The 14507-nt window shown below is 41.4% G+C and overlaps 1 protein-coding gene across 1 annotated transcript in view; it reads right to left on the reverse strand.

Moving 5' to 3' along the window:
* The window catches only part of EXPH5 (exophilin 5), a 65263-nt gene that overhangs the window by 14045 nt on the left and 36711 nt on the right, over positions 1-14507 (reverse strand). The window contains exons 2-5 of the mRNA XM_019525363.1: positions 11466-11623; positions 8019-8184; positions 3392-3449; positions 730-856 (exon numbers count right to left, since the gene is read on the reverse strand). Coding sequence (XP_019380908.1) covers positions 730-856; positions 3392-3449; positions 8019-8184; positions 11466-11556 — 442 coding nt within the window. The 5' untranslated portion in view covers positions 11557-11623. The remainder of the gene's footprint in view (positions 1-729; positions 857-3391; positions 3450-8018; positions 8185-11465; positions 11624-14507) is intronic.

The following is a 14507-nucleotide window of genomic DNA, read 5'->3' on the forward strand; positions in this document are numbered from 1 at the left end:
AGGGGGATTTTTTCTTGAGTGGCTCAGGAAGACTCATAGAAGAACAAACTCTTTATGCCCCACAGGCCAATCTGAGCCTGACCTGGTTTGGTCTTACCAGCAATGAGCAAGAAAAACAGAAAGGCTGCCTAGACCAGTGCTCAGGGGTGGGCAGAGGGCATTTAAATTAGAGTGGGTCCTGGGCAGCTGCTCCAACTAAAACACCTCAACATCATGTGTACTAAGACCCTGTGGGTATAAAAATGGTTTAGATAAAGTTCCCTTATGGGGAAAAACTAGGTTTACATAAAGTTCTTCTGCAGCCATTTTTAAACCCACGGGGGGCTTATACATGCGAGAGTGAGGCCACACGGGAGCATTCTAATTAGAACATGGAGCAGACTTGACGCATTCGAATAAGAACATGAACCAGCGCGTGTATAGGCAGCCAAAGTGACTAAACACTAAACTCCTTTGATGCCTGCAGCAAATGATAGGTGTGGCCACAGCTCCTCCTGCAGCTTGTTGTTCGACAAATCACAAGGCTCTCCCCAGCCTTATGGCATCTCATTATCAATGAGAATTACAGATGCAAGAGGATGTGTGTATTAAACTTGCAATAGCTACAGAGAGATGAAATTCCTGTGTTTTGAAGGAATGAGATGCATCTATAACATCTCCTAAAGCCAATCTCAGTCCTAGTCCCATGCTAGAAATTACTGCGTAAAAGCAGAGTCAGTGCAGACTTACCACGAAAGAGCTCTTCCTCCAGCTGTTCATTCCATGCAGGTGAATTTTCCTCCATCATATCAGTTTGAATTCCATCAGAAAGGTTACCAGTCGGTTCCTCTGGCAAAGAAGAGTGGTGTGCTTCAGCCTGTCAAAAAGGTTTATTTTGAATTTAACTCTGTATAGCAAACCCAACCATTTCATACTGAGGCAAGCAGGGAGCAAGCCCTTCTGGGTTCTATTGTATTTACTTAAATATAAGATGACCATGAATTTAAGACACACTCCCAAATAATTAGATTCTATATATGGAAAAATTATAAATTATTATAATTTTCCAGGTATAGAATCCAATTAGCAGAGGGTTGTCTTAAAACTGTCCCCCTCTCACTGCTACAGCAGGGAGAGCAGTGGTGGGGTTAGGGGGAGGGGTCAGGTGGTCCCCTTTTCCTTGGCCCCCTCTTTGTCCTCCTCCAGCCTTCCTATCCTCCCGCTTGCACCCCCCACCCCCAAAACCTCTGCCTCTCCCCCATAATCTCTGCCTCTTCCCCCCACTCCCTACAGTCTCTACCCCTTTCCTACATTCCCACGGCATCTGCCCCTTCCCCTGCACTCCCCACAGTTTCTGTCTCTCCTCCCACCACCCCTACTGTCAGACACAGCTCAGTTTCTGTTCCCTGCCAGGTCATGGAGCGTAGCATGCAGAAGCGCAGCCCTTGTTAGGCCATGCAGCAGCAGCAATGCTGCCAATTGGCCAACCAGAGGATGGAGTTTCCCTGTACTCTGTGTCCAGGAGCGAATCCAGCCCAAACTGGACCTGAGCTGTGCCTGACAGTAAGGAGAGAAATTTGGCAGGGGTGAGTTGGGGGTAGGGGGGAAGAAGCTGCAGAGGGCAAATGGTGGGGAGGTGGGGAGGAGGTAGGCAGCTCCTGTGGGTCTGACTTGGCCTTGACCCAGGCTTAGGGCCAGAGGCAGAGCTGAAGCAGCTGCATGCTTCTACTCTACCCTGTATGTGAATCGAAGCTGAGGGGCCTCTTCCCTCCCATGTGGATGGGGATGGGGGGTGGAACAGGACAGGGCACCTCATCTTAGATTTGAGTAAATGCAGTGATATCTTTTTCTAGAAGCATGTTGTATGTGTCCAAAACTAACCTCTGAGTTAAAGAAACATGAACGTTTCAGTTTTTTGGAAAGGAACTTCAATCTACCTTGTCCTGGTCTTTTATTACAAGCATCTGTTGATTGTTTTACCCTTTTTCTCTGTAAGGTACTGCATGAACTCAAATCCAAGATAAGAGATCTTCCCTCCCCCCCAGCCTCAACATGGGTTTAAAATAAAAAACTAACAAAAAACCTTGTCCTAGATTTGAGTACCGTCCCAAACCAGGTGGTTGCTCAGCTTCAGCTATGGCCCAGCAGAACAGGCTGGAAACTAGAGTTCCACATCTCTCTGTCACCGCTGGAGTCAGATCATCAGCCAGTGGAAACATGCATAGCACCACTGACTTGTTCTGACTTATGCTAGTTGAAGATCTGTCCTTCCTCCTCTGAAAAGTCCAACCTAGATGCTCCTGTCCTTCATATGAATGTCCAGATCTCCTCTGAATCCTGTTCTGATTTTTTTTTCAGTGATACATTGTTGTAACAAGTTCTTTAGACTATGGACTTTTATCAACTCTAAAACTGCTGCCATTAGCTTTCATGAAATATATTTGTTCTTGAAGTATGAGGTGGCCAACTTACCTTCTTTTGCTATTTGTTATTTTGCATACTCTTGTTCCATACCTCTGTAGTCTCCTCTCTGATTACATAATATAACATACTAAGATAAAGTGCATGCTAATATTTCAGAACAATTAAATGGCTCTAAAACAGAGATACTGGGCTAACTTTATCCAGGGTTTTATTCTATTGATTCTACAGAGTGCACTTCAGTTACAGCATAGACAAATCTGTTTCCTTGTTCATTGTTTACAGGCATGTATTTCACAAACTGCAAAATGTTTTAGTAGGGAAAACAGTTATTTTGAAATTGCTCTGCGGCAAATTATGGTCCTAAATATATCTGAAATATCTGCATCTGGTTTTAAATATCAGCATAAAAGGCAGAAGCTACACAAATGTGTGTTTGACCTCTTTGTAAGCTTATATGCGACAAAACTTAACCATTGTAAATAAATGCAGGGGTGAACTCAAGGTAAGTTTAAATATTTATTTTTTAGTTACTATTCCCTAATTCTATCTTGGGTTTGTATTGGAGAGCCATTAGATAATTTCCTTGTTAAAGAGAACTGAAACCTCAGTACAGGATGAACTGTACTGTTTAGATGAACACCTTGCTGGGGTCATTTGACCCCAGTACTCTTTCCTGCCATGGCAGAGGGTCGGACTTGATGATCTGCTCAGGTCCCTTCCAACCCTACCAACTATGAAACTAGGAGCTAGACTTTGGACTTGCTCAGAGCAATATAGGTTTATACAGAAAATGGGAGAAATTCATCTTACCAAATTAACTAGCATTACAAATTAATTGTGCCTCTTCTTTCAAAATGGAACTGTAAGAATCTGTCTGAATACTGTGAAAATCCTGGGCACAATGTCAGTTCTTTAAAGAACAGAATCTAGTATTCAAAATGTCCCTTGCTTTAAACATTTATGACAATAAAGTTACTGAGTTACTTACCTTTGCCATTTCCTCCACTTCAAAAGCTGAATGGGCACCCTGCGCAAAGTTGTCATATCTATGAAAGAAGAATTTAAGTTGCTGTGCTGAAGAGGAACACAATGCAAGATTAACATGTTGTTTTTCAAGAACATCCTAATGTTTACTTCCACACCTAGAAAAAGGTTGCTTGAATCTGTCAATTTGTGCATGTTCCAACTGACAGCCAAGAAGGGACCCCAGGTTAGGGACAAAATTATTTTGTAATCTTAGTTCATTTTACAGATGTCAACAATTTCTTAAGTGCTGGCAAGAATTTAGGGCACTGCTAAAATCTATAAAGCCTGGCATGGCCTGAGGCTGGAAGACTCCTTACAACATGCTGCTACAGTTGAACTCAGGTGCGTGTCCTAGTCATAAAGAAGTGCAGGAGCAATTGGCAGGGGAATCTGGGGACCTTTGGAATTTGGTCTCGCCCCAACCCATCCAAAATATTCCTAAGTTATGAATCTTCAGCACACACTACTAGGTTCATCTTTTTTTCCTCAAAATTATAGGGATTGTGAAGACTCTAAAAATGTCAATACATTTTCACCTACTGAATTTTTATTATACATCTAAAATAAATCAAAAAATACCAAAGGAAATATGCAATAACCAAAGAAAATACTGCAACTGATTTCTACAGGATTATTAAGATGGGAAGGTGAGATAGATTTTTCGCCATATAGCCAAAAAACTGTTCTTAATTAACATGAGGAAATCAACCATATCACCAAAAGAACAAAAGGCTCATTCAGATCACAGCCCTGACTTTAAAAATTGAAAATAAAAACCCCATAGGCCCTCCAAATACACTGAAAGGAATTTTACTTAATTTGTGCTTGGTTTCAACTGCTTTCCATCAAGCAACTTGTTTCTTAAAGGAGTTTCTTTGTGTGCATGTGTTGTGTGTGTGTGTGTAATTGTCATTATGAATCAAGTCTTTTTGAATGGGCCTTTTCTTTCAGTTCCTTAAGACTTTCATTTGCTCTTTTATCGTGCTTCAGAAGCAAGTGTAAACTAGCTTCTTGGCAAGGTCTCTGTGGCTGAGCCTTTCCTCCCAAAGGGCTTTGTCATTTATTTGCAATATGTTTGCAGACAGGGAAGTAGAGTTGAAAAGTGCAGCATTTTTGCTTTTGTAACGATGAATTTAAGAGCAGAAATTCTCACTGACACACCACCTAATCCAAAGCCCACTAAAGTCAATGGAAAAACTCCACTGATTTCAGTGAGCTCTGAATCAGGCCAAAGAGTCTAAAATCAACATGCCTTAATTTCTTAATAGCAGTTAAGTTTAGGAGTATTTCCATTGAACTCAATGCAGCTGCTGCTTAAAGCAAGTATGGTTTGCAAAATTGGGACTCAGAATTGAATCGATGATATTTCACAATTTTAACAAAGATTTCAACAAACCAAATGCAGTAGTGTCTGGTTTTGTTTTCCGGCATCCTGCAATCATTTCTGATCATTCTTAAATGATTTTAATCTCTCATTCTCTCCGAATCAGAAGAGCTATATTAGATGTCATCTAGCCCAGCTCTGCTGGTACAGAATTCTACTGCACAGTTCATTTCCAACTGCAGTTCTCAATTTTAATTATCTCAAGAGTTGGGCTTCTAATATTCCACTTTCCGATGGACCTCCTCAATCAGAAAACCTTTCTGGACATTTGGCTAAATGTATTCTCTTCTAATTTCTGAATCCTCATGGTTATACCCCACTGCACAACCATAAATCATTCCTTCCCATCCTGTTAACATTCTTTAAGTAATACATTTTTTTTAATGCGGATGCCTGAAGAAACCAATCATCTTTCTAGCTCTTCTCTTGGCTTCCTCCTGTTTGTCAGCATTTTGAAATGAAAGTTCTGGTTACTCATAGGCAGTATTTTGCAACATCAGAAATAAGTCATAATTTAACCCCCCCCACCCCGCTTTTGGCCTCTAAACACTGTTTACGATCTATTATTTATTTTTAGCTAGCTCTGACAAGGAAGCCAGGTAGCTGTTGCAAAATGGATGACTACAGAGTGCACGGTTAAAAGCACAACTGCATTTAACAATAATAAAACCCATAACCCAGATTCCACGGCAAAGTGATAGTGTCACTCAAGCTCCAACCTCCCACTGCCCATCTCTGGGTTCTCCAGTATCAGATTACAATCTACTTCCTTTTTGAAGTTTTATCAATATTGCACAAGAAGCCAACTAGCTACCAATCAAATCATACGAACATGCTCAAGACATGGCTGCAAAAAGTTTAAGTATGTAGTTCTTTTTTAATACAACCTCTATTTCAACCTGCTATAAGAAAAAGGTAAGAGTGAGAAAGAACATCAAATGCCTTGGAACTGAAAATGATCATAGTTTTACTTACTGAAAGCTATGATGTTACAAACCTTTTATTAGCATCTTAATTATCTCCACGTAAATATACTTTTTTTGCAGCTTTCCATAAATTATTCCCATAGCAAAACAACCACCACAGCTGAGCTGATGAGACTGTCCCTTCTGTGTAAAAAAATATCATCTAAACAGTCATTAATGCCTTGTTATTTACAGGCTTCTGCCAGTCCGACTTACTTACATGGCTTACAGTGCTGTCTCCTATTGTATTTCACTTACTCGCCAAATAATTCTGCCTGGTGACAGGGAAAGCATTTTCAATGCTTTGTCTATACATAAAGCAAATCACATGGCAAGGCAACACCTAAAAGAGGGTGGAGAAGTTTTCTACAGGGAGATGTGACTTGAACATTTAGCAATCAGCTAAGGCACACGTCAGGATAGCTTTGCTGTTTATTTTTCAAACTCGGCCTTGTAACGACTCAAGGTAACCTGAGCCAGAGATTTGATTTATATTTTATGTAGAAAAATGAAAACAAATAATCAGGAAAACTGAAGCAGGAGGTATGTCCAATATTTATTTACCTTTCTACTCTTTAAATGTTATTTTAATGTTTGTCAAAGTTGTCAAATAGAGAAACCCAAAATGTAAAGTCTCCTCAGCTTTGATTTTATATGGTCTCATGTCCCAGGGCCTTTCCTCTTTCACTTTCCTGGAACCTGATTCTCTCTTTTAGTTATCCAAATGCCTATGGACACTACTCTGCCCTTAAAGGGGCTGGACTGGGTTCCTGAATACTCCCTATGGAAGGGCCTTCCTTGGTTGAATAGAAATGGTGCACAGGCTGTATACAAATCCTGCTCTCAGCCCCCAGTGCAGGGGTCACATTGAGGGTGGGACAGGAAAAGGAGGCAAGTGGCATTGCTGGAATGTGTTGTGCCACAGCTACTAACTGCTTTCCAACATTCATAAGGGACTGGTAATTTTCAGGTATTTTCACTTCTGTGCTTTTACTTGTGGCTGCCTTGACCTACATCACAGGAGCAAACATGTGCAAAGCCACGCCCCTATCCACTACAAATGCTTCCTTAAAGCACTCCTCAACTGCCATGCAAGAAACTCAAAAATGGTCACCTGGTGTGTTGCATCAGCTACTTATCCTTGTGTCCAGTATTACCTCATTATTAATTTATGTGTATATTTGATTTACATATTGCTCTCCCCTATACAAAGACTCAAAGTAGCTTACAATAAAAATGAAATAAATTATAAAAAACAGATACAATATTAAAATAAAACACAAAGTAATAAAACAGTAACCCAGAACTTAACCCTGCTTGCTAAAACCCTGCCCAAAGACAATAAAAGCTGTGTTAACCAGCATTTTACTAACGGGAATACTTTATTAATCAGAATTTAACAGATCCGTGCTGGTGGGCTGAGGCCAGGGCAGCACCGGGCTCTTTCTGGAGGGGGCTAGGTAGCGATGGTGCTAGGACTGGCCCACCTCACTGTTTGGCTTGCTCAGCGGCAGGATGCACATGGCGCTGCACTGCTTTTGAAGCAGCAGCAGCGAGGTGCAGAGGCAGAGATCAGATCCCAGCCCGCAGTTGCAGCCTGCCTTTGCCCTGTGCACAGATAAAATAAAGCAGATTGAAGGAAACTTACCTGCCCGCTGGGCCAGCTGCCAGTATAACTCTCAGATAACTGGAATTTTTAGATAACCAGCACCCCCCTACCCCACTCATGCCAGATAACAAAGCTTTTACTGTAAAAAGGTCTTAAAAACACTTCTAGAAAACATCCAGGCTTGGGCCTCTAAACTCTGCTATGTGTAAATAAATATTATAATATCACAGCAAGTATTGCCAGCATGCTTAAAAATTACTTGAAGCCATTATTTATATCCCATGGGGAAAGTACTTGATGGGCAGCATATATTGCAATAGCCCAGAGACTAACAGCCATGCAATGTATAAAGCTTGTTGAAAGCCTGAGAGAACTGGATTTCATCAGGGGTTGGGAATTTAACTCTTCTTTGCTCCTGATTCTTTATTCTTTCTGACATTTAACTGGTAACTTTTATTCATCTGATCAAATAAAATCATGAACCTCCTGGGTCACACAAAGAGGTTGAGGCTGGAGAAGTGCCTAATTTAGATGTAGACACAAAGTTTCATGGATATTGTGTAACATTTAATCCTCTTTTTCTCATTACCATAGACAGGTAGAATGAAAGCATGTTCCACCTATAACTCACTGTGGCTGTTCCTGAGTTTGGTGCTTTCCAGTGTGCTTCCTTGATTTTCTGAAGGAGAAGAGCCAAGCGAAAGGGGATCTAAATCCCAGGATGGAAGATGTGGTGTTCTTTTCATTCTTCTGTGGTTGTGGATTTGGGGGAGATGGCATTTTCAACTCATTAGGATCTAAAAAAATGTTAAAATATTGCAGATAGCTAATTCCAGTTGTTCTCAAATGTAAACATTTCTAAAATATACAAAAATAAACAATAATTCTGCATGCCTGAATAACAGCAGGCAGCAATCTGTTATTGTCAGGGTTAGTTGTGTAGTTTTGATCATAGGTGAGACAATGGATTTGTATAGGATGGTTTGGATAGGGATGATCCTGTCTGAGCCAGGGGGTTGGACTAGATGAACTCTGGGCTAAGTATAAACAGTCAAAAAGCCCAAGGCTACATCGATTCAATTTTTGAAGGTTAGTTTAAACTGTGTAGCTTGAACTGATAATCGACTGAACAGACATTCACTTTTGATTCCAGAAATGCAGCCACATGCCTGCAGTGGCCCAGGTCAGAAGCCAGGGGGTGCTAGAGCATGCCTCCCTGCTTGGCCAGAGCAGACAGCTTATGCCAAGGCTAACCCATCAACCCAGCAAAAGAACAGTTTGCTGGGGAGGTGCAAAGCATCCTGGGATGCTAGGGGACTATGCACTTGAATCTGGAGGGGTTCTGGGATAGAAGTTCAATAATCTGATTTAACCTAAATCAGTTAAGTCTGATACTACACCCATCCATCCACTTATCTTAAACCAATTTTGACCATTCTGAAAGTGGTTTATGTGCCCTGAAGTTCTGCTGTGTTACAGATTTGAACCAGTTTCTGATCACTTATATCAGTTTATGTATAATTTCTTTCCCTAGCCCTGGAGGTCCCTTCCAGTCCTATTTCTCTATGATTAAAAATGACCTTGAAAGCAAGCAAAGAGAGGCTGAGCCCTTTTGTGATTCTTTATGACGTATATCACTGATCTGCAAGTTGTTCCACCCCACCCAGCGTAAACACACACACACTCATACATGTTATTCTTCTTGTATGTTTTATGCTAGACATATCCAAATATTAGTGATATCACTTAAGAGAACAGAGACATGCTGACTTCTGGGGAGTAAGATACAGAATGGGTTCAAAATTTTTAAAAGGTAAATAGTTTTTAGAAAATATGGCCACCTACCTTGCGAAATTCATACCCATTTTAAGTTTTCTCCACCTAGGCATTCAAAAATGGAGGCACCCAAAATCACCAGTCACTTTTGTAAATCTTAACCAAATCCATAAAGACCTCAAATGTGTACGGCATTCCAATATCACGCACCTTACCATTCTATAAATGACTAGGCTAGATGGACAACTCCACTTTTACTTATACAAGAGTAATGAGTACTTAGGTATCTGAATGTTATCAAATGTTTTTCAGCCCAGCTTCCACTGGATTCAACACTCCGATCTATGGACATGAGTGCTACATTTAATGTATCTAAAATGTTTTATTTTATTTGAATTGTCTTTGCTAGAAATTATGTCAAAAACCTTTTGTTTGCAGGTGTGGGAGTTGATGAAATGTGGGAGAATTCTTTAATGGGAATATGAATGATGTCCTCTTGCTAAAAGCCACCAAAAATGGAGGGGAATGATAACCAGATTATTGTTCACAGAGTAAGAAAAGAAACTTCAGTCTCTAGTGCTAAGTGCCATAGAGGACACAGAAAGCAAAGCAACACTCAGGGAACGGGCACTGGGCACGGTTCCAAAATTAAAAGTGCTTTTCAATGTTTGTGTCTGTTTTGGGTCATCTCGTTTGAGAGACAACTCAACAGCTTAGCATTACAGTATTAAAGAGAAGATATAGAATATGAAATGGATACACAACAACATAGCAGTAGCTTGTATGAACTGCATATCTGCTTTATGTGATGCTGCTTCCAGCTAATTGATGGTATTTTTGTGGAAAGTGACAAGGCCAAAGCACAAAGTTGTATAAGAGATGTGAATGGAAAAGCAGGATACAATGCTCTTGAAAACACATGGCTGTAGATTGGAAAAGATACTTTAGAGCAGTACTGACCAATCACTTTGGGAGCCAGGAATGGATCCAGATGGGGTACAGTGCTGTGACTGCACCCCAGTTTTGCACTGGACTGCATCACAAGAGCCTCCGGGGACTTTTTAAAATCCCCAAAGCAGGTAAGAATTCTCCTCTTCCCCTCCATGCTCAAAAGCATGTCTTGTCCCCTCCCCTCCCTGCTGCTACGGCTTTTCTTGCCGGCCAGGGATGGGGAAATTTCAAAGCTGCTGCTGCCTACTTCAGTGGAGTTGCATGTGGGCGGGGCTCAGCTGGGAACAGCAGCAGCAGAGGTGGGTAGGGGGGGGTCTCCCCTCCCCAAACCTGCTCCTAGGGGACTGGCCAGGGTGGGAAACCACCCCCATCCCCCATGCTGCTGCTGGTGTCACAGAGCCCAGCACCCATGCAGCCTGGCTGGAGTGGGCAGGAGTGGTTTTGAAGCTACTCCCTCTCCCAAGACAGTGGGGAAGGTGGCAGCAGCAAGCAGGGAGGGAAGAGGCAGGGACATGCTTTTGAGCACAGAGGAGAAGGGGGAGGATTATTTTAAAGTCATCAAACCAGGTAAAAATTCCCAGACTCCCATGGTTCAGATGGGAGGGGGGGAGGAGGGGAAAGTGGGGGTGCAGCCAGTCCTTCAATGCAGGTGGCTGCTCCTGCACCCACCTTTGGCAAATCCTGGATCCCTCCCTGTTGGCATCTATGCCTCAAGTTAAGACTCATCCCCTCCCTAAGTAGGAGACCTCTCATGGCTGTATCACAGCTACAATCAGATCAGTCTACTACAGTATCAGTTCCTCACCCAGACAACCTGACACTTCATTTTCACACTTCCTAGCCCTGTGTGATCAGCCAAGGCTGTACTCAGATACATTCAAACTCTACTCCTCCAAATCTTTATTAACCACTGAGATCTACCTAGCTTAACAAAAACCTCATTTATCTTAAAGTACTTCCATTTCTTCCATCCCTTAAAAAAGATTTGCCTGTGAAAGTTAATTATTTAACTATATTTACCTTTCATTTTTATTTCTGAGACTAAAATCCGTTATATGAAGCTGATGTTTTTGCTTGCATCAGATAACATCTATGTATTATTTGCTTATGATCTTTGCAGCTATCATAACTAAGGCAAGAAATACAAACAGCTTGCTAATGTGTTGTGCTTTTAACACAATCAGCTTCAAAGCAAATTTTCATTCGAGGGTGTGTTTTTGCTAGAGCTTAGATGTGAGAAAGAATCTAACAAAATTCCAGAATTTCCTTCTCACTGAACATGGAGAAACTTTGATGCACTGTTTTGATGACATTCACATAAGACAGGAATTTGAAAAAAACTCTCACTCACTGTTTCTCACGGTCTTCTTTAATCGGTGACCTAGTGGTTGTTTTAGCATTCTGCTGACATCAGTGTCATTCTGAAGGTTTTTTTTCTCCATTTCTTCAAACCATTCTCCAGTGACTCCCTGCTGTCCTGTTACATCTGGCTTTTTCTTTTGAAGTTTGCTAGAAGAAAACAAAATCACTGTCGTTTTCCCCGCCTCATCTCATTTAGAAATTTACCATTTCCTCACTAGGAATCCTTCATCTCCTTGTGGTTATGGGTAATACCTAAAAATCAAATGACTTCATAAAAACAAATAAATGAGGGAATTACCTATGCAGGTCAATGGAAAGATACCCTTTGACTTCAATGGGAGTTGAATTCTCCAATTCAGCATGGTACTTAAATATGTGCCTAACGCTTTTCTTCAGTGGGTCTACTCATATGGCTTGAGTTAGTTACTGCCATGAAGAATTGCAGCCTTCTGTGATACAGAATTGGGGCCACAATGCATGACTGTATATGACTGTGTGTGCACCTCAAAACTTACTGAAGCCAAGATTAGAAATCTTTGAGGTCAATAGCTCAAAGAATATTTATTATATTGAAACAAGATTTGACATTTTCACACTCTCATTTACTTAGAAGAAATAATAGGATTGTTCCCATCATTCATCAGAAACGCTTTGAGGGAAAACCTGTGTTTTATACAGCATGCAGCAAGGTAGGGGAGCAAGCTTCAGGTGCGTAATAGAAATACATACCCAGATAACAGTAAATATTAAATGTAATCTGTTAAACACAATTATCACAGTTTTGTCTTTTTTTCCTTGATGCACTCTGGCTTGTTGTGCATTTAATACATGTTTTAATCAACCTACAACATTTTTCTCCCAAGCAGAAAACTATGCAAGTAAACATGAAGGAAACTATGCAAATAGTGCTATCAGGAGTTGGAATGGCGGCAGCCATGTAAGCCCCCAGCTGGCCCTGATAGCTTGGGAGGTGCCAGCTGCCTGACTGCCCCCAGCTAATTCCAGTTAAGCAATTGGTTGTGGCTGCTTGCAGCGACCTTTGGCATTCTCATAAGATTTTTTTTGGTTAGCCCTCAGTGCTCCTGGTTCTCGGTTCCCAGTCCTAGCCCTGAGTGTCCTAGTCCAGCTCAGCTCCTTAGTCCTCTCTTCCCTAGTCCAGTTTCCTGTGACTCATTCTGTTGTTCCTTGATGCCCCTCTTCCTACCTGAACGTCTGTCTAGCCTGCAACCTTGCCTAGCTCCGTGACTCTGCCCAGCTTATGACTCTTGGGCTCCTAATATTGTTGACCCCATCAGCTCTTAGACTTGTCAGGCATGTGCCCTTAGCCCCTGAACTCTGACCCCCCATGTCTAGGTCATGCCCAGGACCAGATCATGAACTGAAAGAGAAACTGCATAATGGCTTCAGTTTTTGCTCAAGATAAGCTGTCGTATGAATGTAGAATTTATCTAAATATAAAAGAATAAGATATATTGCAGAAAATCTTGACTGTGCCCCTGAACTGCAAAAGTACTGACTTTCATACTATATTATGTAAGGTCCTGATTATAGGCACAGACATATTTACTCCACACCCAGCTAGCTAATTTTGATAGTGAAGAACATGATCTGTGTGCAGACAAGTGATGTAATGCCAATATTTTAATAAGGGCTCCCACTAAAATCTTCCATCTGAATCCCTGGTAAACCGCCATCTCAGGGAAATGCGTGTGCTTTTACACCAGGGGTGGGCAAAATGTGGCCTGGGGGCTGGATGCGGCCCGGCAGGCCATTCTATCCGGCCCGCAGGGCCCCTAAAAAATTTAGAAAATTAATATTTATATGCCCTGGGCTGCCTGTTATGTGGCCCTTGACGGCTTGCCAAAACTCCGTAATTGGCCCTCTGCCCAAAATAATCGCCCGCCCATGTCTTACACAGAGGGTTAGACTGAGACATCTACTCATTCATCTTTTAAATGAAAATCCTTTTGCTGCAGACAACACCAGTTGGTACATGAGATTAAGTGAAGTGCATCTGCCAAGAACATTTACATTTATTTCTGAAAATTATATTGAATACTCTTTTATTTCTATTACAGAACATTCTTGTGTCTTTTGATGGAAGGTATGGTTGGGTTGGACGCACTGTAGGTAAATTTGTGTACATTTCTCATTAGAAATTTTTTTTTAAGTACTTAATAATTGGAACAAACTGATGTATTGAAAAGGCAAAAATAACTGCTCATCACAAGCATTTCCAGAACCCTGGGAGACGGCTGAGAAGTATCCAAAGATCAGGTAATCCCATCACAAGCAAGAAAATCACCCTAGCTTTTGTGACAAACTGGGAAGGAATTTTAACCAGGTACTTGAGAACCACCTCCATTTCCTCTCTGATGCAGCCTTAGCACAACAGATGAGGAAGAAAGGGATACAATATCTGAGAAACTGCAGTTACAAGAAACATCTGGAAAATGAACACACAACAATTTTACTGGAGTACTGAACACTGAAAAATTTCTTATAATGAACCCCTACAAGTCTCTTTAAATAATCCATATAAAACTTTAGTCTGATTTATGTAAGACGTAAGCATATGATTTCAATAAAAAGTTACAATTTATACATCAGTACAAATTTTGACTCTTTCTCAAGGAAGGCAAGTAAAACTCATACCTAAAGTATGGCCATCTAGTGGTAAAAAAACAGTAGTGTTTGGAGAGCCTGAAGCAAATATGGGACATCTGAATTCCCCGTCATGAGTAAACTTCCATCATTTTTTATTACGGTTTGTATTTTATTTGCCCCAGAAACAGTTTTCCAAGGCCTCTGTTGACCTCTAGGCTGTAAAAGGTTTCATAGTTTCATTGTTTCTAGGGTCGGAAGGGACCTGAGCAGATCATCTAGTCTGAACCCCTGCCATGGCAGGAAAGAGGACTGGGGTCAAACGACCCCAGCAAGGTGTTCATCTAACCTCCTCTTAAAGACCCCCAGGGTAGGAGCCTGCACCACCTCTCTTAGAAGTTGGTTCCAGACCCTAGCCGCCCTGACC

The sequence above is a fragment of the Gavialis gangeticus genome, unplaced genomic scaffold, assembly GCF_001723915.1.
Source record: "Gavialis gangeticus isolate Ggan-Ray unplaced genomic scaffold, GavGan_comp1, whole genome shotgun sequence".
NCBI lineage: Eukaryota > Metazoa > Chordata > Crocodylia > Gavialidae > Gavialis > Gavialis gangeticus.